Source organism: Pelodiscus sinensis, chromosome 6 (genome assembly GCF_049634645.1).
Source record: "Pelodiscus sinensis isolate JC-2024 chromosome 6, ASM4963464v1, whole genome shotgun sequence".
In the NCBI taxonomy this organism is placed as follows: Eukaryota; Metazoa; Chordata; order Testudines; family Trionychidae; genus Pelodiscus; species Pelodiscus sinensis.
The window spans coordinates 81,293,414-81,321,245 of NC_134716.1; the positions used below are offsets into that span (position 1 = coordinate 81,293,414).

General features: G+C 44.6%; 2 protein-coding genes across 8 annotated transcripts in view; one reads left to right on the forward strand and one right to left on the reverse strand.

Annotated features, from left to right (window-relative positions):
* The first annotated feature begins 1 nt into the window (after position 1).
* ANKRD34B (ankyrin repeat domain 34B) lies at positions 2-26,744 on the forward strand. Of its 3 annotated transcripts, XM_025185284.2 has the most exons (4): positions 2-140; positions 921-1,087; positions 20,626-20,758; positions 24,424-26,743. In XM_025185284.2, exon 4 carries the CDS (start codon positions 24,470-24,472, stop codon positions 26,018-26,020), a length of 1,551 nt encoding a protein of 516 aa, XP_025041069.1. In that variant the 5' UTR covers positions 2-140; positions 921-1,087; positions 20,626-20,758; positions 24,424-24,469; the 3' UTR covers positions 26,021-26,743. The 3 variants fall into 3 exon arrangements, with proteins under 3 accessions (XP_025041069.1, XP_006124387.1, XP_075788337.1); XM_006124325.4 differs by lacking the exon at positions 921-1,087 and having other exon boundaries at positions 12-140; XM_075932222.1 differs by lacking the exons at positions 2-140; positions 921-1,087 and having other exon boundaries at positions 20,329-20,758; positions 24,424-26,744.
* Positions 9,016-27,832, reverse strand: part of FAM151B (family with sequence similarity 151 member B) — a 58,479-nt gene continuing 39,662 nt past the window's right edge. For 3 of the 5 annotated variants that reach the window (XM_075932223.1, XM_075932224.1, XM_075932225.1), the window contains exon 7: positions 9,016-10,337. In XM_075932223.1, the coding sequence (XP_075788338.1) occupies positions 10,243-10,337 (95 nt within the window). In that variant the 3' untranslated portion in view covers positions 9,016-10,242. The remainder of the gene's footprint in view (positions 10,338-27,832) is intronic. The other 2 variants (XM_075932226.1, XM_006124327.4) reach the window with 2 other exon arrangements.

Here is a 27,832-nt window from a genome sequence, read left to right on the forward strand (position 1 = left end):
AGCAGCAGCAGCATCGTGAGGCGTCTGCGGCGCCGGGGCTCTAGTGCCGCGCTGAATTCCTGTGCACTGAGGCGCCCGCGGCAGCCGGCGACCTGCCTCATCCTCCGCCGGGCTCCAGTGGAGACGCGCCTGTCTCGCAGGTAAGAGCCGCGAGGATGCGCCGGTTCTTCTCCGCGGCCAATCTCTCCTCTCTTACCAAGCCGCCCGCGCCGGGCACTGTTGCTCTGGTTTGCGGACTTGTCTCGCTGCGTTTGTCCAGCTGGGGCCAGTCCCTTTCTCCAGCGCGTTTGCAACTTTCTCCCTTTCTCTTCTGCGTCTGCATTGGCGCCGGGACAAAATGACATAAAGTTAGTGCCTAGCCGCTCGCTGCCCAGCCACGAAAGGGAAAGTGGCTGAGATAAAGCATCGGATTTTAAACAACTTCCCCCACCTCCCGCTGGAAGGCAGTTATTGGAGAAAGTTCCTGGTGACTAACTGGCCCTTGACATAGTCTTTAACTACATGCTTTTGTCCCGCACCCAAAATGCATAGCCCTAAGGAATTTCCTCATATTGGTACATCTAAATTAATTCTACCCTTCAATCTTAAGGTCACGTATTAAATCCCTCTCTGGGAGCAACTTTCTCTCCGCCACAGACTTTACCACGAACTTTACAGGAGACAGGATAGTTTGTTGCTCTTTAAAAAACAAGATCGGGTTTGCTTCCACGTTAATTACCTTGTGGGATCCAGTGGCGATAAGAAGCTAATGCGGAAGTGGGGGAAAATGAGATGGTTTCCCACGTTTCAGCTGAGTTTTCTGGAAAAAGTCATCTTTATATATTTATTTCAGTAGCAAGATAGAGGTCTATGCTCTGCAAATTTGTGGAATTTATTTAAAGTAATATTTATTTTGCACGTCCATTCTGATGTTTTTGCAGAGTTCTTTTGACTCAAGTGATGATCAATGGAAATGCTATTCAAGAGCACAGACAGCTTCCATTGTAGCCGACAGGCTGTTATCGGAAAAAAGCATGCAACTTTAATCCAAATATCTCTGTCGCTAGAGGAGCTACACGTGCATTACTGTTATTTCTTCCAGCATGAGGTAACAGGGAAAAATCAAGAATTAGAACACTATAGAGTAAAAACTATTCTCACACTCTAAAATAAGAGATGTGCTTAGCTGTTAATATAGCTCATTTTGGGGTTACAATTAGTCTTATTTCCCGTTTCAAAATCTTGTTAGGTATGGTAGATTTAAATGTAAGTGGTGCCACAAACCTGTTCAAGTCAGACTATTGATTTTTGTCTTGCTTGGTTAGCTTGTCTTGCAGCTGCCTGTGTTTAAAGGTTACTGAGGTTAAAGAATCCAGTATGTTTTGGGATATTTGTGTTGAAACAAGATTCTGTTAGGAACCTCAGAGATTAAGAGCGAGTCCTGGTCACTGGCCTTTCAGTGGAGAGGCAAGAAATTTGTAATGGAAGGATTTAAAATGTTTGTTCTAGACTTCCTTTATACCTTCCGTCATATTTTCTATGGACTTCTAAAGATCAGCTGAACTCTGGTTAGGTAGGGAGATTGGATGCCATGCTACAAGTGCAAACCACAGCAAGCATAACATGCTGCAGCACCCCACACCACCTTCTCTCTCCAGTGCAGATTTTCTCTCCCATTGTTCCTTTCCATACCTGAGTCAACAGTTCTCAGAAAAAGAGAAAATTAATTTGTTATATAAAACCAATTCTGGAAAACTCAAGTTGTGATTCAAATTATATACAGGTAATAGAATGTGATAGAGGAGACTGTGGTAAATGAAGTGGTTGGAACACAAGCTCTCTCAAACAGACAATAAATCTTTAAACCTGATGTAAATTAGATCTGTTCAACCTACAGGAGTTTGATTAAACAAAGCAGCTCTCATTGAACCAGTTCTACAGTGGTGCTCCTGTCAATGTAAGTTGCCTACTACATAGACTTTGGCTATGGTTACACTGTACTCTAAGGCTGTGTCTACATTGGCGTGATCTTGCACCAACATGTTTTGCATGTTGTACAAAAACATGCTGCCTGTCTACATTGGTGGGGAGTTCCTGCGCAAGAACACTGACGTTCTAATGTGTGAAATCAGTGCTTCTTGTTCAAGAACTATGATGCTCCGGCTCAGGAATAAGCCCTCTTGCGCAACTGTTCTTGTGGAAGAGCCCAGTGTAGATAGGCAACATGAATTTCTTGCGCAAGAAAGCCCGATGGTTAAAATGGCCATCAGAGCTTTCTTGCACAAGAGAGTGTCTACACTGGCACGGATGCTCTTGCGCAAAAGCACATCTCTTGCGCAAAGGCACATGCCAGTATCGACTCGCTCTTGCGCAAATACTTTAACACAAGAACTCTTGCATTAAAGAGTATTTGCGCAAGATCATGCCAATGTAGACGTAGCCTTTGATGGGAGAGAGCTCTCCTATAGATTTAATTATTCCGACCCCCACAAACTGCTATAGCTATGTCGGTGGGAGAAGCATAGGTCTATGTAATTTACCACTCCAGGGTGGCTTATTCACACCCCTGTGCAAAAAAACTTATATTGATGTGTGTGGTAATGTGTCTTAATAAATCCACATCCATGAGAAACATAATGCTTTAGTCCAGAGATGAGCAATACAATGGCAGCAGTTCACCAGGGTTACTGCCTCTAGATTTACCTGTGCTTCCTCAGGTATGGGCAATCACAGTTCTCATTGGCTGAAAATGGCAATCCATTGCCAACGGGAGCTGTGATCCCCTGTACCTGTGGAGGTTTCGGTAAATATGTCAGTGTGGAGGCCTACCAGAGGCTAACCCTGGTGAACTGGATCCACCCTGCAAGTCAGTATTTGCACACCCCTGCTTTAGTTGATGTCATTAGGGTGATGCAATATCTGTGACGACACTATTATGTTCATTGCCTGTTGGCTGTCAGCATCCCAGGGAGGCTGACAGCTGGAGGTCTTCCACCCTCTTCCCCATTTGTGAGCCTGAGGAACCCAGGTGCAGGTCCTCCAGTTGTGAGCCTGGTGCCCAGCAGATAATTCAGGTTATTATTTCTGGGGTAAGGAGGCTCCAGCTTTGAGCCCTATGCCTGGGTGGGGAGGGCAGGTGTTCCACTTATTAGTTCCACAATGCCCCTCTTCATTTGGTGGAAGTACTCCTAGCAAGGATGCACATTGCTGACAGAAGAATCATTGTGTGCATGGGATGTTAAGAGGTTGATATTTAATTAATGGAATAGTGTTGATAGAATTTTTATCAACTACTTGGTTAGTCAATAGGCAGCTGGGCTCAGTTCCAGCTCATGCCAGGTGCGGGACCAAACCCCACTGCAGCTCTGTAATTTAGAAGGCAGTAGGAGTTGGGCAGCCTGCCCCCTGATTCCTACTTCTTTTTAAATTGCAGCTCCACAAAGGGGTTTGGTCCCACACACAACACAAGCTTGGACTGAGCCAGGCTGCCTGCCCAGCCAGCAGCAGCTCCTGCCTGTGGGGGTAGAACGGGGGATGGGCAGCACTATGGAGATGGTGCTGGGGGAACCAGCTTTTAAGCCACCCAAACTGGCTCCTGCTCCCCCCCCACCCCAACTTGCTGCCTCTGGGTATGTCTACACTACCCCGCTAGTTCGAACTAGCGGGGTAATGTAGGCATACCGCACTTGCAAATGAAGCCTGGGATTTGAATTTCCCGGGCTTCTTTTGCTGGTTCGAACCCCGAACTAGGTGGAATGAGGAGTAACGGTAGTTCGAACTAGGAAGCCTAGTTCGAACTACCTAGTTCGTGCCCCGTGTAGCCGCAATGCACGGGGTTCGAACCAGCGGGGTTTTAAAAATGGCGGCGCCCAGCTTATGCAAATGAAGCCTGGGAAATTCAAATCCCGGGCTTCATTTGCAAGTGCGGTATGCCTACATTACCCTCCTAGTTCGAACTTGGAGGGTAGTGTAGACATACCCTCTGATACAGAGGCAGCAAGGAAGGGGACAGCTGCCTCAACGGCATTGTGAGTGCTATCATGGCATCCATATTATAAAATTCATAGTATATCACTGTAATATTTTCTATTACATTGTGCTTGATTTTGAAATTCCATACTTATTGCTTCTCAGGATCAGGTTTTATTTCCTCCCTCCACCCCCTCAAATGAGAAAATGTAATGTGCTAGTTAGCATAGTCATCAACTGAACAATCCTTCTTTACAACAGGCAGTGCAGGCCAGTATTAGTGCAGAGTCCATATTCATAATTCCACATACAAACATCACACAAGTATATGAGTCCAGTCCTACTTGTTTGACTCACAGGGGTATTCTAAATTATGTGTAATGAGGAAATATGTTTGAGTGGGTAAGTCAGGAGACTTAGTCTTGGTTGACACTGGGAATTTAGGTTGTTTTTTCTAAACAAGTCCACACCAGCAAACCTGTTCCATCGACTTTGAGGGCTGTTACAGTTGATTTCTGTACTCCTGCTTTCATGAGGAATAACTTCTAAATTTGATCTTGAAAGGTCACTTTATAAGTTGATTTTTGGCCTCCGGGAGGTCTGATGGACTGGGCTGGATCTGGGCACCGCTGAGGGCGTCCACTCAGGGGGAATTGCTCAAAACCAGGGCTGCTTACAGCCCCAGGCTGGAGACCTTTCCCAAACAGGTCACAAACCAGTCACACAGAGCGCTTCAGCTGCCAGTCCAGCCAGCAGAAAGCCTCATGAGCAAAACCCCTCAGACACACCAGCTCTCCCTGTACCACAATCAGCCCCCAGCTTTACGCACAGGTGAGGGGTTATAGAACCCAATCTCACCTACCCTAAATGGGTCCTCCCAATTCCAAAGAACCAGCCACAGATTCCTGGTCAGTTTACACTTTGCATCTTACCTACAAGATCATGCTGGGCCAATTCTTTAGAATCTAAAATCTAAAGGTTTATTAATGAAAGAAAGAAAAGCTTGAGAGTAAGGTTATTAGGGAGAATATATTACATGTACCAATCACCAAGTTCTTGATGCAGGCTCTCAGCAGAGATGTTATAAACTGCTAGCTTTAAAGTCTCTGATGTACATCCTATGTCAGGATGGGTCAGCAACCCTTCTTGGCTCTCTGTTCCTTGAAAGGCTGCATCTAGGATCAGTAGCAAAATTGAAGACAAAATGGAGTCCGCCTCGTGGCACTTTATATCCTTTCCTGGTACCTTCCAAGGTGGAGCGGGTCACATGGTCAAGTGACCTATCCTTATACCCCATGACAGCAGCCATGATATTGACTGGTTTGCAGGTTTCCAGACACATTCCTCAGGTGTGTATTGGCCACCTTGAGAGCCATTGTCCTTGGGGACTGTGCTAGTTAGCATAGTCATCAACTGAACAATCCTTCTTTACAACAGGCAGTGCAGGCCAGTATTAGTGCAGAGTCCATATTCATAATTCCACATACAAACATCACACAAGTATATGAGTATCATACATAGAATCAATAGAACATAAGCTTTCATTTGACACCCCACATGGCCCCCTTTGTATGGACTTCGGGGCAAACACAGCTCCCATGGGCGCAGCAGTGATCTGGCTGCTCCCCTTAAAATCCAGTAACGTTACAGGAGGTGTCCCACAGTGTTCTGTGTGGTAACCCCTATGACCATGACTTTCAACTCTGCTGCTCTCCAGGTGAACAGGAAAAGCCCTAGGAAAATTGGAATTTCACTTCCTGTGTTACCAATATGGAGAGCAGACCTAAGAACAGACAGCACACATGAGCAGCACACTGACCATGAGATCCATGAGTTGTTCTTCGAGTGATTGCTCATGTGCATTCCAACATAGATGTGCATGCGTAGTGTGCACGTGTCGTCGGAAGATTTTCCCTCAGCAGTACCCTTAGAGCCAGAAGGGAGCCCCCTACAGTGGCACCCTGCTGGCTTCCTCCCCACTCCAGTTCCTTCTTACTGACGGTCGGTCTTTGGATCAAGCTCAGCTCTCCTCGAGTTGTGCTTTCACTTGCTAATTCTCCATTACTTATCTCAGTACTTCAGTTAATTACCTTAAAGATTCTCTTTGTTGTCCTCTCCACCCAGCCGCGGCACTTGAGGTGGACGATGCCAAGCCATAAGGGCTTCAAACCCTGTAAGAAGTGTGGTAAGCCCATGCTCTGCAGAGACCCACACTCTTCCTGTCTGAAGTGCTTGGGAGAATCGCGCACAACATCAGCGTGCAAAATCTGCAAAGCCTCCCAGCCCAGCACTAAGCGAGAGCGTGAGTCTTGCCTCCGGGCACTCCTAATGGAGTCAGCTCTACGGCCGGCACCAGCACCGGCCACAGCACCAGACACTGGAAGTGCACCGGCCTCGGTGTGGGACACGTCGTCCTTCCTCAGCACCGCGGAGGGCCTGGCACCGATCCCACTCGCCGGTGCTGCCTAGGAAGAGGCAAATGAACAGGGGCCAGTCTCCGATTGGGCACGCGCCCTTCGTACGCTCCTCGGTGGGGCACGTGGCGCCTGACAGCCCACATCCTAGCTTTCAAGGTCGGACGCTTATTTGTCCCGGTGGTGGGCCGAAAGACACGAGGGCCATGCTTAAATCGCTGGGCCTGCACACCCTGGCCACGCAAAGGCATTCCTTCATGGGTAGGAGTGCCACTAGGGTGCCTTAGTATGTAAGGACCTCACAGCTATGTGGGGAGAGTAATGTGTTCTTGCAGAACTATGACCCAGCAAAAGAAGCACAGAGTTCTATGCCAAGATTGCAAAGGGCATGAAGGGGAAAGGATATGCCAGGGACACCGAGCAGTGCAGAGTGAAAATAAAGGAGCGGAGGCAGTCGTACCAAAAGACAAAGGAGATGAACAGATGGTCCGGAGCATTGCTGCAAACATGCCACTTCAGTGAGCAGCTGCATGCAATCCTTGGGGAAGACCCAACCAGCTTGCCTAGCAGGTCCATGGATTCCTCCCAAAACACTCAGGCAGCAGCATGGGGAAAAAAGGGCATAAAAGACTGCTTGCTGTTGCTCTGAAACAGGAGGGTAGAAAGGAAATCAGTGCATTATGGGATGCTGAGGATATGTACCAGAGCCACCTGCTGCACAGTTTTCGTCTCAGCATGCACTAGGAACATAACCTAGAAATCAAAGGGGCATAGGCACTGTGAGATTGATGCACTGTGGGTAGCTGTCTCAAACTTGAGGATAGCCAGCCTACTGGGGCTGTGCTATTTTAAACTACATTGAATTTTTGCACACTGTGGGGACATGAACCCGCAACTTTACAAAACTGGGTGCTAAAAAGTCAACCTTAATAAATTCAACTTTATCTCATAGTGAAGACATGGCCTTAGGTGCTGTTCCTGGCTCGGGCAGCTGACCTGTTCATGAGAGTGCTTTCCCTTTTTGTGCTTCAATTTGGTGCTTTTAGCAGAGTGCTTTGATATCTACTATGGCTGTCAAACAATTAAATACATCATTAATTGTGCTGTTAAAAATAATAGTAAACCATTTATTTAAATATTTTCAATGCTTTCTATATTTTCAATTACAATACAGAATACAAAGTGCACAGTGCTCACTTGATATTTTTATTACAGATATTTGCGTGATAAACAAAAGATAGTATTTTAATTCACCTAATACAAGTACTGTAGTGCAATCTCTTTATCATGAACACTAAACTTACAAATGTAGAATTAGGTACAAAATGTAGAATTAGGTACAAAAGTAACAATTAAAATATAAAACAATGTAAAATGTTAGTGCCTAGAAAGGGAATCCACTCAGTCCTATGTGTGCAGCCAATCACTCGAACAAATTTGTTTACATTTGCAAGATATAATGCTGTAATCTTATTGTTTACAATCTTATCTGAAAATGAGAACCAGCTTTCCTATAGACCTTTTTAGTAGACTTGGCAAGATATTTACATGCCAGATTCAATTAAGATTCGTGCTTCTGTTACCCCAGAGTCTCAGTAAAAAGCATAATCTTTTGAATTAATTTAGAATTTAGGATAAGGGATCTGATTGATGATGTTAAATGCTCTGGTTACCAGAAGGGAGGCCCTTGATACCGTATCTGATCACCGGTGATTTCTCCCCCCCCAAAAAACCACGCTTGGAGTCCAGATTAGAGTTCACTAATATTGTAGAATTTAATTTGACAAGTGCATGAACAAGAACAAAAAACAACAACTAACAAATCCAACCTCCACTCCAAAACAGAAGAGAATGAAGACAGAAAGACCCCAATACAGGTAAGGTATTTGTACGTTACAACAGTCTCTGTGTTGCCAATCGTGGTACTGGTGCTTGTGATCTGCTACTTTTGGGCTCAGGTTAGCCCTTAGGGAGGAACCGCAAGTGATCCTTCGCAGTTCTGGGATGATTTTCGTTTGGCCTTCACCACAACGGAGTGTTTCACGGATGGTGATGATGTGATGGTCCGAGACAGGTAGAGATCAAACACCTCTGCTTGGTGTATCCCAGATCACCAGTGCTGAGCCTCCACCACAGCATGGTGTGGGAGTCCACCGCAGTTGGGAATGATCCCTCTGCCTTTTCCTTCTGTGGTGCTGTGCTGCCTTCACAGACACAGACCGGAACACTGCCCACCCACACCTGGGGGCAGGACTTTTTTTTCCTTTTAGAACCTTTGGCAGGTAAACTGTAAACTTGTGTAGGGTGGTGTGCACAATTCCGGGCTGGGTGCAAAGGATCTTGTGTGCCTAGTGCTATTTTGGTACTGAGTGCAGACACTCAAGGGCTACGTCTACATTGGCCCCTTCTCCGGAAGAGGCATGTTAATTTCCAACTTCAGAATAGGGAAATCCGCGGGGGATTTAAATATCCCCCGCGGGATTTAAATAAACATGGCCGCCGCTTTTTTTCCGGCTTGGGGAAAAGCCGGAAAAAAGCGTCTAGACTGGCGCGATCCTCCGGAATAAAGCCCTTTTCCAGAGGATCTCTTATTCCTACTTCAAAGAATAAGAGATCCTCCGGAAAAGGGCTTTTTTCCGGAGGATCGCGCCAGTCTAGACGCTTTTTTCCGGCTTTTCCCCAAGCCGGAAAAAAAGCGGCGGCCATGTTTATTTAAATCCCGCGGGGGATATTTAAATCCCCCGCGGATTTCCCTATTCTGAAGTTGGAAATTAACATGCCTCTTCCGGAGAAGGGGCCAAAGTAGACGTAGCCAAGGTGGGAGAAGTTTAACTGACTTTCCAGAAACTCCATTTTGTTTTCCAAAACTCCATTTTGTTTTTACTTACTGATGGCATCAACCGCTCCTCTAAGTGTGCACGTTACCTACATCCTATTTACAACAATTACATTACATTATAAACATTATAAACAAATCAACATTATAATACCACTCTAACATTTCAACCACCATCCTAGAGGACACGTGTCCATGCTAAAAAAGGGATCTGCTCAATAATCATCCAAAGCTGTTCAGCCCATGTTAAGTTTCATTATCTGAGGACCCTAGCAAAACCTTATTATTTTTTTCTTTTTGGTAGTTCAGATTCTGTAGTTTCTGCATCACAGAAGTTTATGCAACTTCTTAAGCACTTTTAAAACTTCTGAAAGCATGCTCCACACTTCATTCCTCTTAGATTTTGGAAGGCACTTCAGATTCTTAAACCTTGGGTAGAGTGCTGCAGCTACCTCTAGAAATCTCACATTGGTACCCACTTTGTGTTTTGTCAACTCTGCAGTGAATGTTCTTAAAATGACATGTGCCACATCATCTTCTGAGACTGCTGTAACATGAAACATATGGCAGAATGAACATAAAACAGCAGAAGACATGCAATTCTGCCCCTTAATTTATGCATTTTTAAAGAAGCATTAGCAGCATAGAATCATGTCTTCTGGAATGGTGGCTGAAGCATAAAGAGGTATATGAACGTATACAATATCTTACATGTAAATACCTTGCAATGCCAGCTACAAAAAGGCCATACAAATGCCTGTTCTTGCTTTTAGGTGACATTGCAGATAAGAAGTGGGCAGCATTATCTCCCATAATGCAAATAAACTCGTTTGTCTTAGCGACTGGCTGAGCAAGTAAGACTGAGTGGACCTGTAGGTGCTAAAAGTTTTACATTGTTACATTTTTTAATACAGTTATGTAACAAAAATTCTTTTCAGGTAGTCCCCATGAGTGCTCCACATCTGGTGTCGGGCTGGTCGCAGCGCCGCAAATCGGAGCTTGCCAGAGCTGTATTCAGTCAGACCGCACATGCGCAAGCAGCTTTCACGCCTTTCGTCTGCCGCACGCGGTCCGGCACCGGCTAGTTCCTCTCATCCGCCCCTGGTCACAGACGGAGCACCCTTCAACTCTCATGTTACCTGAGTGAAAGTTTAAGAAAGACTTAGAAAATAATTTCTTTAGCCTTGCTGTTAATTACTTGGGTCCTCCATTACTATTAAGTAACAATAATAACCCGTTACTTAATGTTTATAGTTATAAACTTGGGTCTCAGCTACTGTTGCTGCTATAGCCCTTAGTCCAACCAGAAGAGAAACAGTTACTAATTGTATATAGTTATAGTGTCTGTTCCTAGCTACTGTTGCTGTTACAACCCTTAGTTCAGGGCTTCTTCTTAAAAAACAAAAACAAAAAACCCCACACACACCAGAGGAAAAAGAAACATTTCTTCAAGTTAAACATTTTTAGACCCTGTTTTAGTTACTGTTAAGCTCATTAGTTTCCCGGACTTCTTATCTTAAAAAAAAAAAAAAAAAAGAGACAGAAGGGAAGAAGGAGAAGCAAAGCAAGGACACATAAAGAGGGGCAAAGAGAGGCCCCTCTCAAAAGGTCAAAATGCCAGGCTCCCCTGGCTTTAAGAAATGTTCCATGTGCAGGGAGTCAATGCTGATCTCCGACGACACTCTGCTTGTGTCCGTTGCCTTGAGGAGGCACATATCCCTCAGAAATGCAGTCACTGTGCTAAGCTGACGACCAGAGCCTGCAAGGAGCGGGAGCGACGTTTGAAGGAGATCCTGTTTGATAAGGCTCCTCTGCCTTCTAATAAAACAGGCTCCTCTGCATCGGACCCCACTCCAGAAAAGCGGAGGGCTCCTTCCCTGGCTATGGCTTCCCCAAAAAGGAAGAGAGCCTCTCCTGCTCATTCCCTGCCAGTTGCCCCGCAGTCGCGGGTGAGAGCAGGTGATAAGCCTGGCTCCAGGATAGCCTGTGCACCCATTTCAAAAAAGCTGACCGGCACTTCCCGGTCCTGGCTGCCTGCAGCACCGCACGCAGCAGAAGGGCTTCTTAAAGGGACAGCTCCATTGGCACCAACGCTCCAGGCGCCAGTTTCTCCGATACCTGCAGTCACTCCTCCTCACAAGGAGCTGTCTTCAGTACCACTGGCACCCGCAGTACCTATTATTGGTATTACAGAAACCTGGTGGGATGGGACGCATGATTGGAATATTGGTATGGAAGGGTACGGCTTGCTCAGGAAGGACAGACAGGGAAAAAAGGGAGGAGGGGTTGCCTTGTATATTAAAAATGTACACACTTGGACTGAAGTGGAGATGAACGTAGGAGATAGCTGTGTAGAGAGTCTCTGGGTTAAGCTAAAAGGGGTAAAAAACGAGGGTGATATCATGCTAGGAGTCTACTACAGGCCACCTAGCCAGGTGGAAGAGGTGGATGAGGCCTTTTTTAAACAATTAACAAAACTATCCAAAGCCCAAGATTTGGTGGTGATGGGGGACTTCAACTATCCAGACATATGTTGGGAAACTAACACAGCGAGGCACAGGCTATCCAATAAGTTTCTGGACTGCATTGGAGACAACTTTCTGTTTCAGAAGGTTGAAAAAGCTACCAGAGGAGAAGCTGTTCTGGATTTGGTTTTAACAAATAGGGAGGAACTAGTTGAGAACTTGAAAGTGGAAGACAGTATAGGGGACAGTGATCACGAAATAATAGAGTTCATGATCTTAAGGAAAGGTAGAAGGGAGACCACCACAATTGAGGTTATGGATTTCAGGAAGGCAGATTTTGATAAGCTCAGAGAACTTGTAGGTAAGGTCCCATGGGAAGCAAGACTGAAGGGAAAAACAACTGAGGAGAGTTGGAAGTATTTCAAAGGGACGTTGTTAAGGGCCCAAAAGCAAACAATTCCGCTGTGTAGGAAAGATAGAAAATATGGCAAAAGACCAGCTTGGCTTAACAAGGAGATCTTGCATGATCTCAAAATAAAAAAGGAGTCATATAAAAAATGGAAACTAGGACAAATAAGAAAGGATGAATATAGGCAAGCAACACGGGAATGCAGGGGCAAGATTAGAAAGGCAAAGGCACAAAATGAGATCAAACTAGCTACAGGCATAAAGGGAAACAAGAAGACCTTTTATAAATACATTAAAAGCAAGAGGAAGACCAAGGACAGGGTAGGCCCACTGCTTAGCGAGGAGGGAGAAGCAGTAACAGGGAACTTGGAAATGGCGGAGATGCTCAATGACTTCTTTGTTTCGGTCTTCACCGAGAAGTCTGGAGGTGTGCCTAACGTAGTGAATACAAGCAGAGAGAGGGTAAGTTTAGAAGATAGGATACACAAAGAACAAGTTAAAAATCACTTAGGAAAGTTAGATGTCAGCAAGTCACCAGGTCCTGATGAAATGCATCCCAGGATACTCAAGGAGCTGATAGAGGAGGTATCTGAGCCTTTAGCTATGATCTTTGAAAAATCATGGCATACACGGGAGATTCCAGAAGACTGGAAAAGGGCAAATATTGTGCCCATCTATAAAAAGGCGAATAAGAACAACCCAGGAAATTATAGACCGGTCAGTTTAACGTCTGTCCCAGGGAAGATAATGGAGCAGGTAATTAAGGAAATCGTATGCAAACACTTGGAAAGTAATAAAGTGATAGGGAATAGCCAGCATGGGTTTGTGAAGAACAAGTCATGCCAAACTAATCTGATAGCTTTCTTTGAAAAGATAACGAGCCTTGTGGATAAGGGAGAAGCGGTGGATGTCATATACCTAGACTTTAGTAAGGCATTTGATACGGTCTCGCATGATATTCTTATTGATAAACTAGGCAAATATAACTTAGATAGGGCCACGATAAGGTGGGTGCATAATTGGCTGGATAACCGTAGTCAGAGAGTTGTTGTTAACGGTTCTAAATCCTGCTGGAAAGGGATAACAAGTGGAGTTCCTCAAGGGTCTGTTTTGGGACCCGTACTATTCAATATCTTCATCAATGATGTAGATATTGGGATAGAGAGTACTCTTATTAAGTTTGCAGATGATACCAAACTGGGTGGGGTTGCAACTTCTTTGGAGGATAGGGACATAATTCAAAATGACCTTAGCAAGTTAGAGAAATGGTCAGAGGTAAACAGGATGAGGTTTAATAAAGAGAAATGCAAAGTGCTCCACTTAGGAAGGAACAATCAGTTCCATACATACAAGATGGGAAGCGACTGTCTAGGAAGGAGCATGGCGGAAAGGGATCTAGGGGTCATAGTGGACCACAAGTTGAATATGAGTCAACAGTGTGATGCTGTTGCAAAAAAAGCAAATATGATTCTAGGTTGTATCAACAGGTGTGTTGTAAGCAAAACTCGTGAAGTCATTCTGCCGCTCTACTCTGCACTAGTTAGGCCTCAGCTGGAGTACTGTGTCCAGTTCTGGGCGCCACATTTCAAGGAAGATGTGGAGAAATTGGAAAGGGTACAGAGAAGAGCGACAAGAATGATTAAAGGTTTAGAGAACATGACCTATGAAGCCAGGCTTCATGAACTGGGCTTGTTTAGTTTGGAAAAAAGAAGATTAAGGGGGGACATGATAGCGGTTTTCAAATATCTAAAAGGGTGTCACAAGGAGGAAGGAGAAAATTTGTTCCTCTTGGTTTCTGAGGACAGGACAAGGAGTAATGGGCTTAAAGTGCAGCAGGGGAGGTTTAGATTGGACATTAGGAAAAAATTCCTAACTGTCAGGGTGGTCAAATATTGGAATAAATTGCCAAGGGAGGTGGTGGAATCTCCCTCTCTGGAGATATTTAAGAACAGGTTAGATAGACATCTGTCAGGGATGGTGTAGACGGAGCTTGATCCTGCCTTGAGGGCGGGGGGCTGGACTCGATGACCTCTCGAGGTCCCTTCCAGTCCTATTATTCTATGATTCTATGATTCTATGAACAGATGCCTGCATCATCGCAGTCAGCTGAGCCTCCAAGCTCGCAGCCTGCATGCTCTGAGCAGCTAGCAGCAGCTTCTACTAAATCAAATTCCCACGCAATTTCTCTCTCCTCCTCCCCTGTCTTCTCTCCAGAGCCATCCCCTCACCCTTCTACTTCTGCATACCATACAGAATATCATAGGCAAAGTATATCATCTCGCCACCATTACTACAGGGAACGTAGCTGCTCACATCACAGATACTCTAGATCTCAATCCCCTTCAAGATGCTCGCGCTCACCGATCTGCTCACTATGGAGTACTTACTACATCAGGCACAGCAGCGCTAGGTCCTTACTTGCAGGCTCAGTGCATGTAACGTCGATCAATCATAGACCCTACTACTGTGAGTCATCTCATCATAGCTGCTTGTGATCTCACTGCAGATTACCATGCTCCTGTTGGTCGATCAGCCCACGCTCAGTACATTCTGAACTTCAGAAGCAGTCTCCACTCCGAGCCATGCTACCTCCACATTCTCCAGCCCCTCAGTCACAACAATCAGACCTGGAGGAGGGGCAACTGTCAAATGGAACCAGACCTGTCTCCTAATGCCCGCTCCTCCGTGCCCTCGCCGGGTGAAGCAGTAACTCTGGCCAAGACGTCACTTCCCAACGACCTCAAGGAGTTCCAAGACCTCTTTAAACGTGTTGCGCAATCCCAGGAGGTACAACTTACTGAGACCCAGGTGAAACAGCATAAGCTGTTCAAGAATTTACACCCTAACCATCAGCGAAAGATTGCCCTCTCAATAGATGAGGCTATCATGGAGGTATCTGATGAAATCTGGCAAACGCCAACATCGATACCACCTACCAACAAAAAAGCAGACAAGAAATATTTTGTTCCATCCAAAGGGTTAGACTTTCTTTTCAATCACCCACAGCCTAACTCCCTGATAGTGGATGTGGTCTGCCATAAGGGTAAGACACCCTGCTTCAAAAACTCCCTCCCTGAAAAGGATTCTAAGAAATTAGACTTATTCGGTCATAAGATCTACTCTTCCTCAACCTTACTCCTCCAAATTGCCAACTACGCTGCCCTCTTATCAAACCATAATTTTGACACCTATTCCAAGCTTCCGGAACTTATGCAACACCTCCCCGACAACAAGAGACCTTTTCTAAAAGCTGTTATCCAAGAGGGGTACACTGCATGCAGAACATTGCTTCAAATCGCTGTCGATGTGGCAGACACGGCTGCACACGAGCCATGGCAACAGGTCTGGTTCCATGCGGAGAGCCTCCTGGCAATTGTCAGCGGGAACCCCTAGAGAATTGCAGTCTAAAGTTGAGGATCTACCGTTTGACTGACAGAAGCTGTTTGCCTCCACTGCCAATGAGATTCTCCATTCTGAGAAGGACTCTCGTACTACTCTCCGAACTCTGGGTATGTACATGCCGCCTTTCAGGCACAGGCGATACTACCCCTTTCAAAGGAGGTACGATTACTCATCCTATAAGCAACAGCAACACGGACCTGACCAATCTAGATTTAGATAGTGTCCTAAATGCAAACGCCAGCAGCAGAACCGTCCATCAACTCGACCTGCTCCTAAACAGCAGGTTTGACTTCTGTGCCAAGGACTCAAACACGTCTCCTGTGGTCAACACACAAAAGTCTGCCACCAGCCTGTTCCATCATCGGCTAAGGCCATACTTTCATCAGTGGGTCAGCATTACCTGGGACCGATGGCTTCTACAGGTGATAACATCAGGCCTCACAATCCCATTTACCTCAGTTCCCCCCACGTGGAATTTCGGGGGAAAGGCTTTTACTCCAGGTATTTCCTAGTCCTCAAAAAGTCCAGGGGTTGGAGACCTATCCTCAACCTGATAGGCCTAAATAATTTCACTTGAAAGCAGCGCTTCAAGATGACCACGCTGGCCAAGATCATACCAGCATTAAACAAGGGAGACTGGTTTGCAGTCCTAGATTTACAGGACGCATACTTCCAGGTCACAATACACGTCGCTCACAGACGATTCCTACGGTTCGTAGTGGGGGACGAGCACTTTCAATACAAGGTACTTCCGTTCGGCCTTGCCTCGGCACCAAGAGTGTTCTCCAAAACACTGGCAGTAGTGGCTGCTCATCTATGCAGAACAGGGGTCTCAATTTTCCCCTATCTCGACAATTGCCTGATCAAAGGTCACACTCAGTCAGAGACTCACCACATGGTAACTGCAAATTGGGCTCTATTCGACTCCCTCGGCCTCATTGTAAACATGCAAAAGTCGCGGCTAAAACTGACGCAAACCCTAACCTTCATAGGAGCTCGACTTGACTCCCTGTCAGAGAGAGTTCATTTGCCAGCCAAGCATTTTCAAGTCATAAAAGACTTAATAAGAACGGTCCTGCAATCTCCAACACTCCCAATACGTGTATACCTGCAGCTCTTGGGTCATAGGCAGCTACTACAATCATCGTGCATCATGCAAGGTTACATCAGCGGTGCCTGCAGCACTGGCTGAGCACGGTATACAATCCCGTCAGACACAGTACCCGCAAAACTGCATTAGTGGACCAACTCCAACAACACGTTGTCAGTTCTTTTCACGTGGCACAGCCATCAAGGGAGATAACCACAGACGCTTCTCTCATCGGCTGCGGTACCCACATGGGTATGGAAACAGCTCAAGGCCATTGGTCCATGGCGGACATGATGCTGCATATCAACCTCCTCGAGCTGCGAGCGGTGTTCCATGCCTGCAGACAGTTCAAGATGCACATAAAAGGCACGACAACCAGAATTCTCACCGACAACATCATTACGATGTATTATGTGAGCAGGCAAGGAGGTGTCTGGTCCCCGGTCCCTTTGTACAGAGGTGGTCCTCTTGTGGAGGTGGTGCATTCGAAACAACATTTTTATCATGGCATCATACTTACCCAGTGTGAACAATACCATTGCGGATGCACTGAGCAGACACTTTCATCAGGTTCACGAGTGGGTGATCCGCACGGATGTCCTCCTACCTCTCTTCCATCGCTGGGGTTGTCCAGTGATAGATCTGTTTGCCACACGTGCCAATGTGAAATGCAGAGCATACTGCTCCAGAGCAGGAGTGGGCACCCACTCCCTAGGAGACGCATTTCTCCTCCACTGGGGGACATCACTATTATATGCATTCCCCCCAGTTGTGCTCATTCCCAGGGTACGCGAAGATCATCATGGACAAGGCACGATTGCTACTCATAGCCCCAGCCTGGCCCAGGCAGCCATGGTACTCAACTCTCCTGCAGCTGTCCATATGAGCACCGTACCAATTTCTTTATCTACCAGACTTGGTGACTCAACAGAGCGGCTTCCTTCTTCTTGGTGACTCAACAGAGCGGCTGAAGCTAGACACTCTGCACCCAACGGCGTGAATGATAGATGGTTCAGCACATCTGAGAATCTTTGCTCAGACCAGATGAAGCGCATCTTGCTAAACAGCAGGAAAGACTCTACTAGGAAAACCTACCTGTCCAAATGGTCTAGATTCACGCGCTGGTGCGCTCCTAAGGACCTAGACACTCTTATCTCACCACTGCATGCCTTACTGGACTATATCCTCCAGCTACAGGCGACTGGACTCTCCATATCATCACTTAGAGTCCACGTGGCAATTGCGGCTTTTCACCACCCCGTCTGCTGTGTTCTGAAACTTTACCAGCATTTTCATTGTATAGGTCATACTAAACATTAAATTATGAGTTTTTGAACTTTAATATTGTCTCCTGAAGTTCTCTATGAAAAATAGCATTTCATCTATGAAATAGTACAAATTGCAATGTTACGCATATACAGTTAATAGTCCTTTGTTTGAAGAAACACTGTGCTACAGATGGAACTGAATTCCATTTCTATTAGGACAACACAGTAAAATTATCTTCACTATATATTTTAGAAATGTGCATGTCTGTCCATCTGAGGGTACGTCTAGACTACATGCCTCTGTTGTCAGAGGCATGTAGATTAGGCTACCAGACATAGTAAAATGAAGTGGTGATTTAAATAATCGCCGCTTCATTTAAATTTACATGGCTGCCGCGCTGAGCCGACAAACAGCTGATCAACTGTTTGTCGGCTCAGCGCGATAGTCTGGACGCGCAGGTGTTGACATCAAAGGTATTTGTCGACCACCCAGGTAAACCTCATCCCAGGAGGCATACCTGGGTGGTCGACAAATACCTTTGATGTCAACACCCGCGCATCCAGACTATCGCGCTGAGCCGACAAACAGCTGATTAGCTGTTTGTTGGCCCAGCGCGGCAGCCATGTAAATTTAAATGAAGCGGCGATTATTTAAATCACCGCTTCATTTTACTATGTCTGGTAGCCTAATCTATGTGCCTCTGGCGGCAGAGGCATGTAGTCTAGACTACCCCAAGAGTGAGTTTGTTCAAGAACGCCTCCTAAATGGTAAGAGCTAGGACCACTAAATTAGGTATGCGGCTTCTTCTAATCATAACTTAAAGAAAGGTCAGGGTTTAGTTGTACAAGGGGGATGTGCATGCAATGAAATTTTCATATAAAACAGAAAGGGAGGAGTGTTATAGGAGGGATAATTATAATCACAAATGACTACGGGAGGGAGGGGGCAGCAAGTACTCCAGTGAGCAATCGCAGGCTGGCAGCACAGCTCCCACCAGCCCAGCCTGCACTGGGAAGCAGCTGCTAGCCACCGCACAACCCCCACCACTCTGGGCTGGCCCCAGGAAGTGCCAGCAGGTGGCCTGTGTGGCCCCTGCTGTGCCTAGGCTGCCCCCAGGGAGAAGCCAGTGGGCAGCCTGTGCAGCTCCCCACTGTTCCAGGCCAGTTCCTGGGAGAAGACAGAGGAGAGGTGTGCGCCTCCCCAACCCCCATCCCGCCCTAGACCAAACCTGGACCCAGACAATGCCAGGTAACTCTTTTAGTTAAGAGCATGATTGTAATATTACAAAGTTACTAGTCTTGGTATTCAGCAAAAATAAAGAAAGTTTCTTTCAATATTATTTAGCAATCAGCTTCTTTGTATTACGGTAACTAGTACATTAGTATTTTTCCCTGTGCTTTTACAAGAGGAGAGGAGTCAAAATTATATAAAACTACTAAAAGGTTTCTTTGTATGTTTCCTCCTGACTTCTAATATCTAGGAAAGACTTCCCCAAGAGCTCCATGCAGTTAGAGAAGGAAAGGTAGAGCCGGACATTATCTATGACAGATAATCTGACCAGAAGTAGAGTTGCTTGAGCTAAAGGCCTAGAAATCAGTTGTCTTCAAATGAACTTGAAAAAGAAGCATATGCAGCTAGACCTGTATTACCATTAGGAGCTAGTTTACAGTCCTATTGTAATTTAAAATTACCGTCATATTAAATACATCAGTTAATACCATAATTTGATGCCACTATTAGGTCCCTACTAAATTCATGCTCCATTTTGGTCCATTTCATTATCATAGAATTTTTAAAATGGTAAACTTCATGATTTAAGCTATTTAAATCTGAAATTTCATGTTGTTTGTAGGGATCCTGACCCAAAAAGGAGTTCTGTGCGGCTGCTGGCAGCTGCACTGCCTTCAGAGCAGGAAGGCCAGGAATCCTGGCCTAAAGAAATCCAAAGGTAGGTTCAAATCAGGCTCTGAAGGCAGTGCTATAGACAACAGCAGCACAGAAGTAAGGATAACATGGTACAGTATTGCCACTATTACTGCCTGCAAAGCTGGTCACTCAGTAGTCACCACTCTCTGGCCACCCAGCTCTGAAAGCAGCAGTACAGAAGTAAGGGAGAAATAGACATGGTATTGCCATGCTTACTTCTGCACTGCTGCTGGTAGGTGCTGCCTTCAGAGCTGGATGCCTGGCCAGCATTACAACCGCTGCTCTCCAGTTGCCCAACTATGAAAGCAGCACAGAAATAAGGGTACCACTATCATGATCCTCATAAAATAACTTTGTGATTCTCTTGCAACTCCCTTTTTCAGAAACACTGGTCTCCCCCCGTAAAAACTGTATAGTATAGTATAGTAAAAGCAAACAAAAGGCCAGATTTCAAGGTGTATAATGCATTTTGCATGGCTTTGAATTTGCTTGGGTTCTAATCATTATATAGAAAACAATGTAATCCAAGTTATGTCAGCTGCAACAAATCAAATCCGTTATTGTAAAAATGAAAAAGGACACATTTGAGAATTTTTATTTCTCTTACATTATAAATACACTATTTTAATTGTTTTAAAAATTGTCTGTGTTAAATGTATATTGATTCTTTTTTAATATTTTGAAGTAATTCACATCTTCTGGGTTAAACAAAAAATTACTTTTAGTTGTATCTTAAATCTAAATAAAACATTTTTCACTTACAGGAGACATTGTTTTTATTTAATCTTACATTGAACTTATATCCAACTCATGAAGTAAATCACAAATGTTTTACTTTTGTTCTTATCAGGTTTTTCTTTCTTTTAGAGTTGATGATATATGTTGAAGCACTTGATCCTTCTCAGCCCACTGAGCCCCAAGATGGATAAGACATACTGTATGTCACCCAATTATTGCTATTTCAGCCTAAGAAGTGTATTTTCAAAGCAGCACAAGGAAGGTAATGTACACTCAGAATTACTGTTTTGTATTACATGTGTTTACAAAAGGGTATGTCTACACTACATGGCTCCATCAACGGAGTCATGTAGATGAGCTTTGTAGACATAGCAAAATGAAGTGGCAATTTAAATAATTGCCGCTTCACTTACATAAAAATGGCTGCCGCGCTGTGCCGATCAGCTGTTTGGCAGCACAGTGCGGTGGTCTGGACGCTCCGCAGTTGACATCAAAAGCCTTTGTCGACCACCCCAGTAAACCTCATCCCATGAGGCATAACGGGGCGGTCAACAAAGGCTTTAGATGTCAACCGCAGAGCGTCCAGACCACCGTGCTGTGCCGCCAAACAGCTGATTGGCACAGCGCGGCAGCCATTTTGATGTAAATGAAGTAGCGATTATTTAAATCGCCGCTTCATTTTCCTATGTCTACAAAGCTCATCTACATGGCTCTGTCGATGGTAGTGTAGACATACCCTGATTTTCATAAGTCTTTAATGTCTAGTTCTTAATATAGAAATATTTATTAGTATTTGATTGGTGTTCCATTAATTTTTATATACATTCTTGATTAATTGAAGTTTTTTTGGCATTGTGGTCTTCTTAAAAAGTTTGTGAAATGTGATATTGTATCTAATACTAATATGACAAAATACTGTAGGATTACTTCTGATCTTGTTTCCACTGATATATACTAGGAATAGTTCCCATCTGACTAGAACTGTCAAATGAGTGAAATCAGTGAAAATCTCATGTACTGAGTTTAGAATCACTTTTGTATACTGTATGTACGCTGATCATACACCCTGATTTTTCTGGGACTGTCCTGATTTTAAGTACTCTGTCGCGGTACCCCATGAAGTAGTGAAATGTCCTGGAAAGCCATCGGACATTTCACTACTTAATGGGGACACGGATTTGCGGGAAGAAGTGACTGAGTCCATTGCTCCTGGCATGGCATGGCATGGCATGGCATGGCGCAGCGCAGCAGCAGAGTCCTCCCTCCCCCCTGCAGAGCTCAAAGATTGGAGCTTTGCCAACTGCGGTGGGCTTCTGGTGGCATAAAATTCTGCCACTCCACCATCCACTGCCCCACCACCATGCAGCCCCCTCTCTACTCCACAGGACTGCCTCTGTCTCACAGGGCCTCCGGTCCGGCCACACGGCCTCCTTCTCCACATTTGCAGGTAGTGGCTTGTTACAGTGGCCACTGCTGCTGGAGAGAGGCGTGGTCAGGTCCAAGGCAAAAGGTGCTGAGTAGCTGCTCCTGGACCTCAGTGCTTTTGAATTGTTTTTTGAGCGCTGGCAGGGGCTGCGCAGAACCCAGGAGAGGCACTGCCACCCGTTCAGGGCGTGCTTGGGTTTGGTGCCCCCCGGTGTGCTGCCGCTCTCTCTCCCCTGTGCACCTCTCCACCCTGCTGGTATAATGGCAGCAAGCCTGGTTTGGTGGGGAAGATGGGGTTTCTTCACACACCCCTACGCCCTCCCAGGAGGAAGCCTAAACTGGTGCTGCAGGTCCATGGCTTTGCTGGGATCCCCACTGCATGGGGCGAGGGGGACTGTCATTGCCTGCTGGGGGAATGACAGTATGTTGCCTGGAGGCTTTCCTTGCTGCAATGGGGTGCCAAGCCAGGTAAGTGTCCCTCCTCATGCCCAGACCTTGTACCAAAATCCCCTTCGCTCACTCCCCTCCCCCTGCCAAGACCCCACCCTTCCAGCTTGCTCTGATACCCACCCTTGCTCCTGCACTCTCCCGCCTGGCCAGACTCCCTACCCCAAACCTCCTCCTGCATCCTCCCTTCTGTCCAGAGACCCTATCCGCAACCTGTCTCTGCTCCCTACCTCTGACCCAGACCTCACAACCTCGTCCTCTTCTGCACACCCCCTGCTGCCCATATCCTGCACTCCATCCCTATCCCACACACTGGCAGCCCTGTCCTGCACACTGAACCCCATTTTTTCTCCCCACATCAGAGACTAAGGGGGGGCATAAAATCCACTAACTCTGGAACGTCAGAAAAGTAAATCTTGCATATGGAAAGCTCTGAACTAGGGATATTAGGAAGTACTCGACTACCCAATAAGCAAAAGCTTATTGAGTAGTCAAGTAGAGTATCAAATACTTGCTCTTCCCCCACCCCCTTGCTGCCTCTGAGAGGCAACAAGGAGGGGGAAATAGCTGGTGCTGGGGGAAGCCAGCTTAAAAGCTGGTTCCACCCGTAACATCTCAGTGGTGCTACCTGCCCCAGCACCTGCTGCAGGGGAGGCTGCTACGAAGCAGCTTCTGTCTGCCGCAGGCTGAGGCTCATCATGGGCAGAGGCTGCTTGGGCAACAGCCCCATCCATGGTGGTTCCAACAGGGAGCTGGGGCTCCCACGGACAGGGGCTGTTGCTGCCAAGCAGCCCCTATTCATGGTGGTCTAGGCTACCTGCTGTGAACAGGGGCCGCTGGTCGCTGCGTCTCTGCATTTTAAATGTAGTAAGAGTAAGGGTGGCTCCCAGAGCTGGCACAAGCCAGGACTGCTGAGTCCCAGTTCGAGCTGGCTTCTGAAGCTACCCCACTGTGGCATGGCACTACAGAGCGACACTTATCGACTAATCACAATTAGCCCGATAACCGCAATTTAACATCCTTATCTTGAACCTCATTCCTCTCTGTCCCATCCCCTTGCCCTGTAGGGTTAGGATGCAAGAGGAGTGAGGTGTCGTAGTTGGGGGCCAGATAAGTGAGGGTTGGGGTTTTTTGGAGTCTTTTTGCTTCTCACTTGTGTGGTCCCCAGCTGATTTTTCTGCGGGTCAGTGGCCCCCAACCCAAAAAAAGATTCCTCACCCCTGCAATAAATAACACATTGAAGCTTTCTGTGTTGGTCATAAATTCATATTTTACTTTATTTAAAATGAAGTTTGATAAACTAATACAAGAATGTTAAATCACTTAATTTAATAATTTGAATTAAACCATTCTCCCTAGCTAAAGCACTAGCAAAATTACTCAAGCATAATTATATAATTAACAGTGAGTTTCCATTAGCAACTGGCGGTCCACAGAAAGGTTTACATTGAGCCAGGTGGTTCACGGGCCAAAAAGTTTGAGAACTACTGAATAGAGGCATCCCCAGCCTCTCCCCTGAATTAATGCAATGCAAGATTGATTAATGCAACTGCAGTATAGTTGTATGGGAGGATCCTGTGGGGTCCAAACCCCCATCCCTATTAACAGAGGATAGTGGGAGGACTTCTTAGAGGGGGGGTCACACAACACCCTTTACTTCCAGTCACATGTCCATCTTAGCCCCAGAGGTACTACCTCCAGGGTTGGGACTTTGTGACTGGTGAGTGGGGCCTAAGGGATCAGGGGTGTGTGGCTAATGAGTCTGGGGGCATGGCTAAAGGGTCCCTATTTTTGGTTCAGAAAATATGATAACAGTAACTATATGGGATGTAATGCAGTCTGCTTAATAAGCATGAACATTAAAAAGAGAACAATTGTTCATTAAAAATGTAAATCAATGATGACTTAATACGGCAATGTTATTTAATGCAAAGCTTTGTACTTGTTTATGAAAATGGAGAAATTATATTTTAATATATTTTTCACAAAATTACTATTAAATAGGGAAATTATAGGCTGGTTAACTTTTTTCTATCCATTCTCTCTGAAAATTAGGTGTTATTTTCACCAGCTAGGAAAGAACAAGGGCAAGATTGGTACGATGGATGAATCTACAGAGGTATCAATTGATGGGAACTCTCTTATAAAAGCTGTCTATCAAAGCAGACTTCGTCTCACAAGACTGTTATTGGAAGGTGGAGCATACATTAATGAGAGTAATGACCGAGGTGAAACACCTTTAATGATTGCTTGTAAGACACAGCATGTTGACCAACAGAGTGTTAGCAAAGCAAAAATGGTTAAATATCTGCTGGAAAATAAGGCAGATCCAAATATACAGGACAAGTCTGGAAAGACAGCTTTGATGCATGCATGCTTGGAAAAGGCTGGCTCTGAAGTGGTTACTTTGTTGCTGAAAAATGGAGCTGACTTAAGTCTACAAGACCATTCTGGTTACTCTGCACTTGTTTATGCAGTAAATTCTGAAGACAAAGAGACCTTGAAAGTTCTCCTAAATGCTTGTAAAGCAAGAGGAAAAGAAGTAATCATCATTACAACAGACAAATCTCCATCTGGAAGGCAGACAACTAAACAGTACTTAAATGTGCCTCCTACTGACACTGAAGACTGCCATTCTCCAACTGCTTGCACTTCTCCATCAGAAATAGAACTCAAGTCATCTTTATCTCCACTTTCAAATTCATGTGAAACAGAAAATCCTCTTTTTAGCTTTAAAGAACTAGATCAGCCTGGAAGCATTGAAAATATATCTGAACCACTTTCTCCTACTGGAAAACCAAATTTAACACATGTAGGACCCAAGTTGGCACAAGTGCAGCGTCTGCATTCTGAGACTTGGATAAAAAGTTCATCTTTGTTCCATCAGAATAAAATTTCCTCTTTACAAGAACTTCAGGATATAACTCCAGAGGAAGAACTGTCTCTGAAAATCAATGGTCTAGCCTTATCCAAGAGATATATTACTAGACACCAAAGCATTGATGTAAAAGACACTGCACAATTGTTGAAAATATTTGATCAAACTGGCTCAAGAAAGTTGTCATGTGAAGAGATAAATTCTCAATCACTGTATGCTGAGGGAAACCATAGCCAGAGTGAAATTCCTGTGGATCAGGATTTGGATTCAGTCCAAATGAGATTTGTTTCAACCTTGAGAAGTATTTTTCAAAAAAGAAGTTTAGGGGCAAATCACTACAGCTCTGATTCTCAGCTAACAAGTAGTTTGAGTCCTGCTATTACAGAAGATGGTAAATCATTTCTAGGAAAGAAAAAGATTCTCTCTCCTTCTTCATCCTTGTTATCAAGTTCCAGAGAATTACTAGAGAACATGCCTCCTGGTCCTCTGAATAGGAGAAGCCATGCTATTTTAGAGAGACGAGGGTCAGGAGCTCTCTCGTTGGATCATATTGCTCATACCAGGCCAGGTTTCCTTCCACCTTTAAATGTGAATCCTCATCCTCCAATTCCAGATATTAGTTTTAGCAACAGGATTTCTGGAATTGTTTCTTTAGGACAAAAAAACCTAATTCCTACAGCACCCACTTTTCCCAAGGAGTTTAAAAGTAACAAAATGTTGGTAAGGAGACAATCATTACAAACTGAACAGATTAAGCAATTAGTGAATTTTTAACAGGTTACTAACGTGTTAACAGATCTTCAGGGGGTAGCCGAGTTAGTGTGTACAGGTAAACTGAAAAAACCACAAGTAGTCTGGTAGCACTTTATTGACTAACAAAACATGCAGATGGTGTCATGAGCTTTCGTGGGCACGGCCCACATCTTTACAGATGTATTCATTTAGCATAAATATACCCAAAAACACATGACCCATGCATAATGCTTAACATGGGACTCTTAGATGGACTCATCTTAGATTTAGCAGATAAGTGTGCTCAGATAAATTTACACTGATGCTATAGTCTGAAAAATGACAAATATTTATAATAGAAAAAATACTAAGGGCCTGTCTGAGTCCCTGTGACCCAATACTTTGAGTCATTGACACAAGATTTGATAGAATTTCACACCGTTAGTACTCATTTTTCACAAATGTAAATGACTACATAAAGTGCAGAGAAATGGAGAATTAAGTTATATGATAGCTATTCTCTACCTACAGTGATGGAATTATTATCAGGAGTTGATATTAGAAGAAGTTAAACCCATAAAGAGCAGAATAGTTTTAATGTGGGAAAATTATACAACGTAGCTACAATTCTAAAGTAAAACAGACTACAAAACTGATTCAAAATAATGTACAATTCATGTGTTTATTAAGCAACAGCTTCAGTTTAATTCAATCAATGTAGTGCATTTCTCAATCATCTGAATTATTTTAAACACTGCATATTAGATAATGGAGTAACTTATTGCTAAACAAATAAATGGATAACTGTTTCAGCATGAGCTGGACTAAATTGTCATAATTTAAGATTTCCAAAACGTGTGCTGCTTTTTCACTTAAAGTTCAGATTCTGCCTTTGTTAACATTAATTCTATGGCTACTCTAGGATTTGGCTCTTAGTGTCATTTTTATCACCTCACTTCTAAGAATCTGTACATTTATTGTTTTATTTTCACATTTTATACAAATGAATCTTTTATTCTTATGGAACATGGTGATTGTGAATTACACTGAAACTAGATCCTTCTAGAATAATCAGTAGATATTTGTGGTGTTGCAGCTTTAGTCCTAATGCACATAGAATCAATGTTTTCTAAAAATATTTAATGTTAGTTATTTTTGCCATCTGTATTAAGTTTCAAATAGATGATAAACATACATTCCCTATCATCTCCTTTGATGCAAAAACACTTGCTCCCCTGGACAAAGAAATATTAGTCACATGGAAAAGATAGGGGTATAGTTTGCATTCATGCAGAATCTAACAGTCTGTAGCAAATGCTGGCCTCAAACCCCACAGATTTTAGAGCATAGCATCAGCTTTTCTACACTCTGAGCCTGGGCCCTCTAATCCATGGCAGCATGACTGCCTGGGTGGCCAAGTGATATTGTCATGGATTCCTATTCCTTGGCTATATCCTAGCCTTCCTAAGAGCAGCTAGGATGAGAACTGTGATTGGTATAAGTACTGGTGACTGAGGAGAGTATACATTGTAGAAATCTGATCCCTTCTTTCTACCATATCTAACTGTATTCAAGAATGATTGCCACATTTGTCCTTAACTTTGCACAAATGACTTCTGCTCTGAAAAATGTGTGTGTGTTTTAACAGCTTTTTTCAAAGCCAGTGTTTTGATCCAGACCATTCTTCCAATGAAAAGCTCGTCACTTGCAGTTTGGTAAGTCAAGCACTCCACTATTAGGCAACTATAATTCTGAAATTTCCCATGGATTTCATAGCATTGGCTAACACCTGAGGACTCAGAAATCAGAATAAGAAGACTGGAAGGGACCTTGAGTGCAGTCTCCTGCACTCAT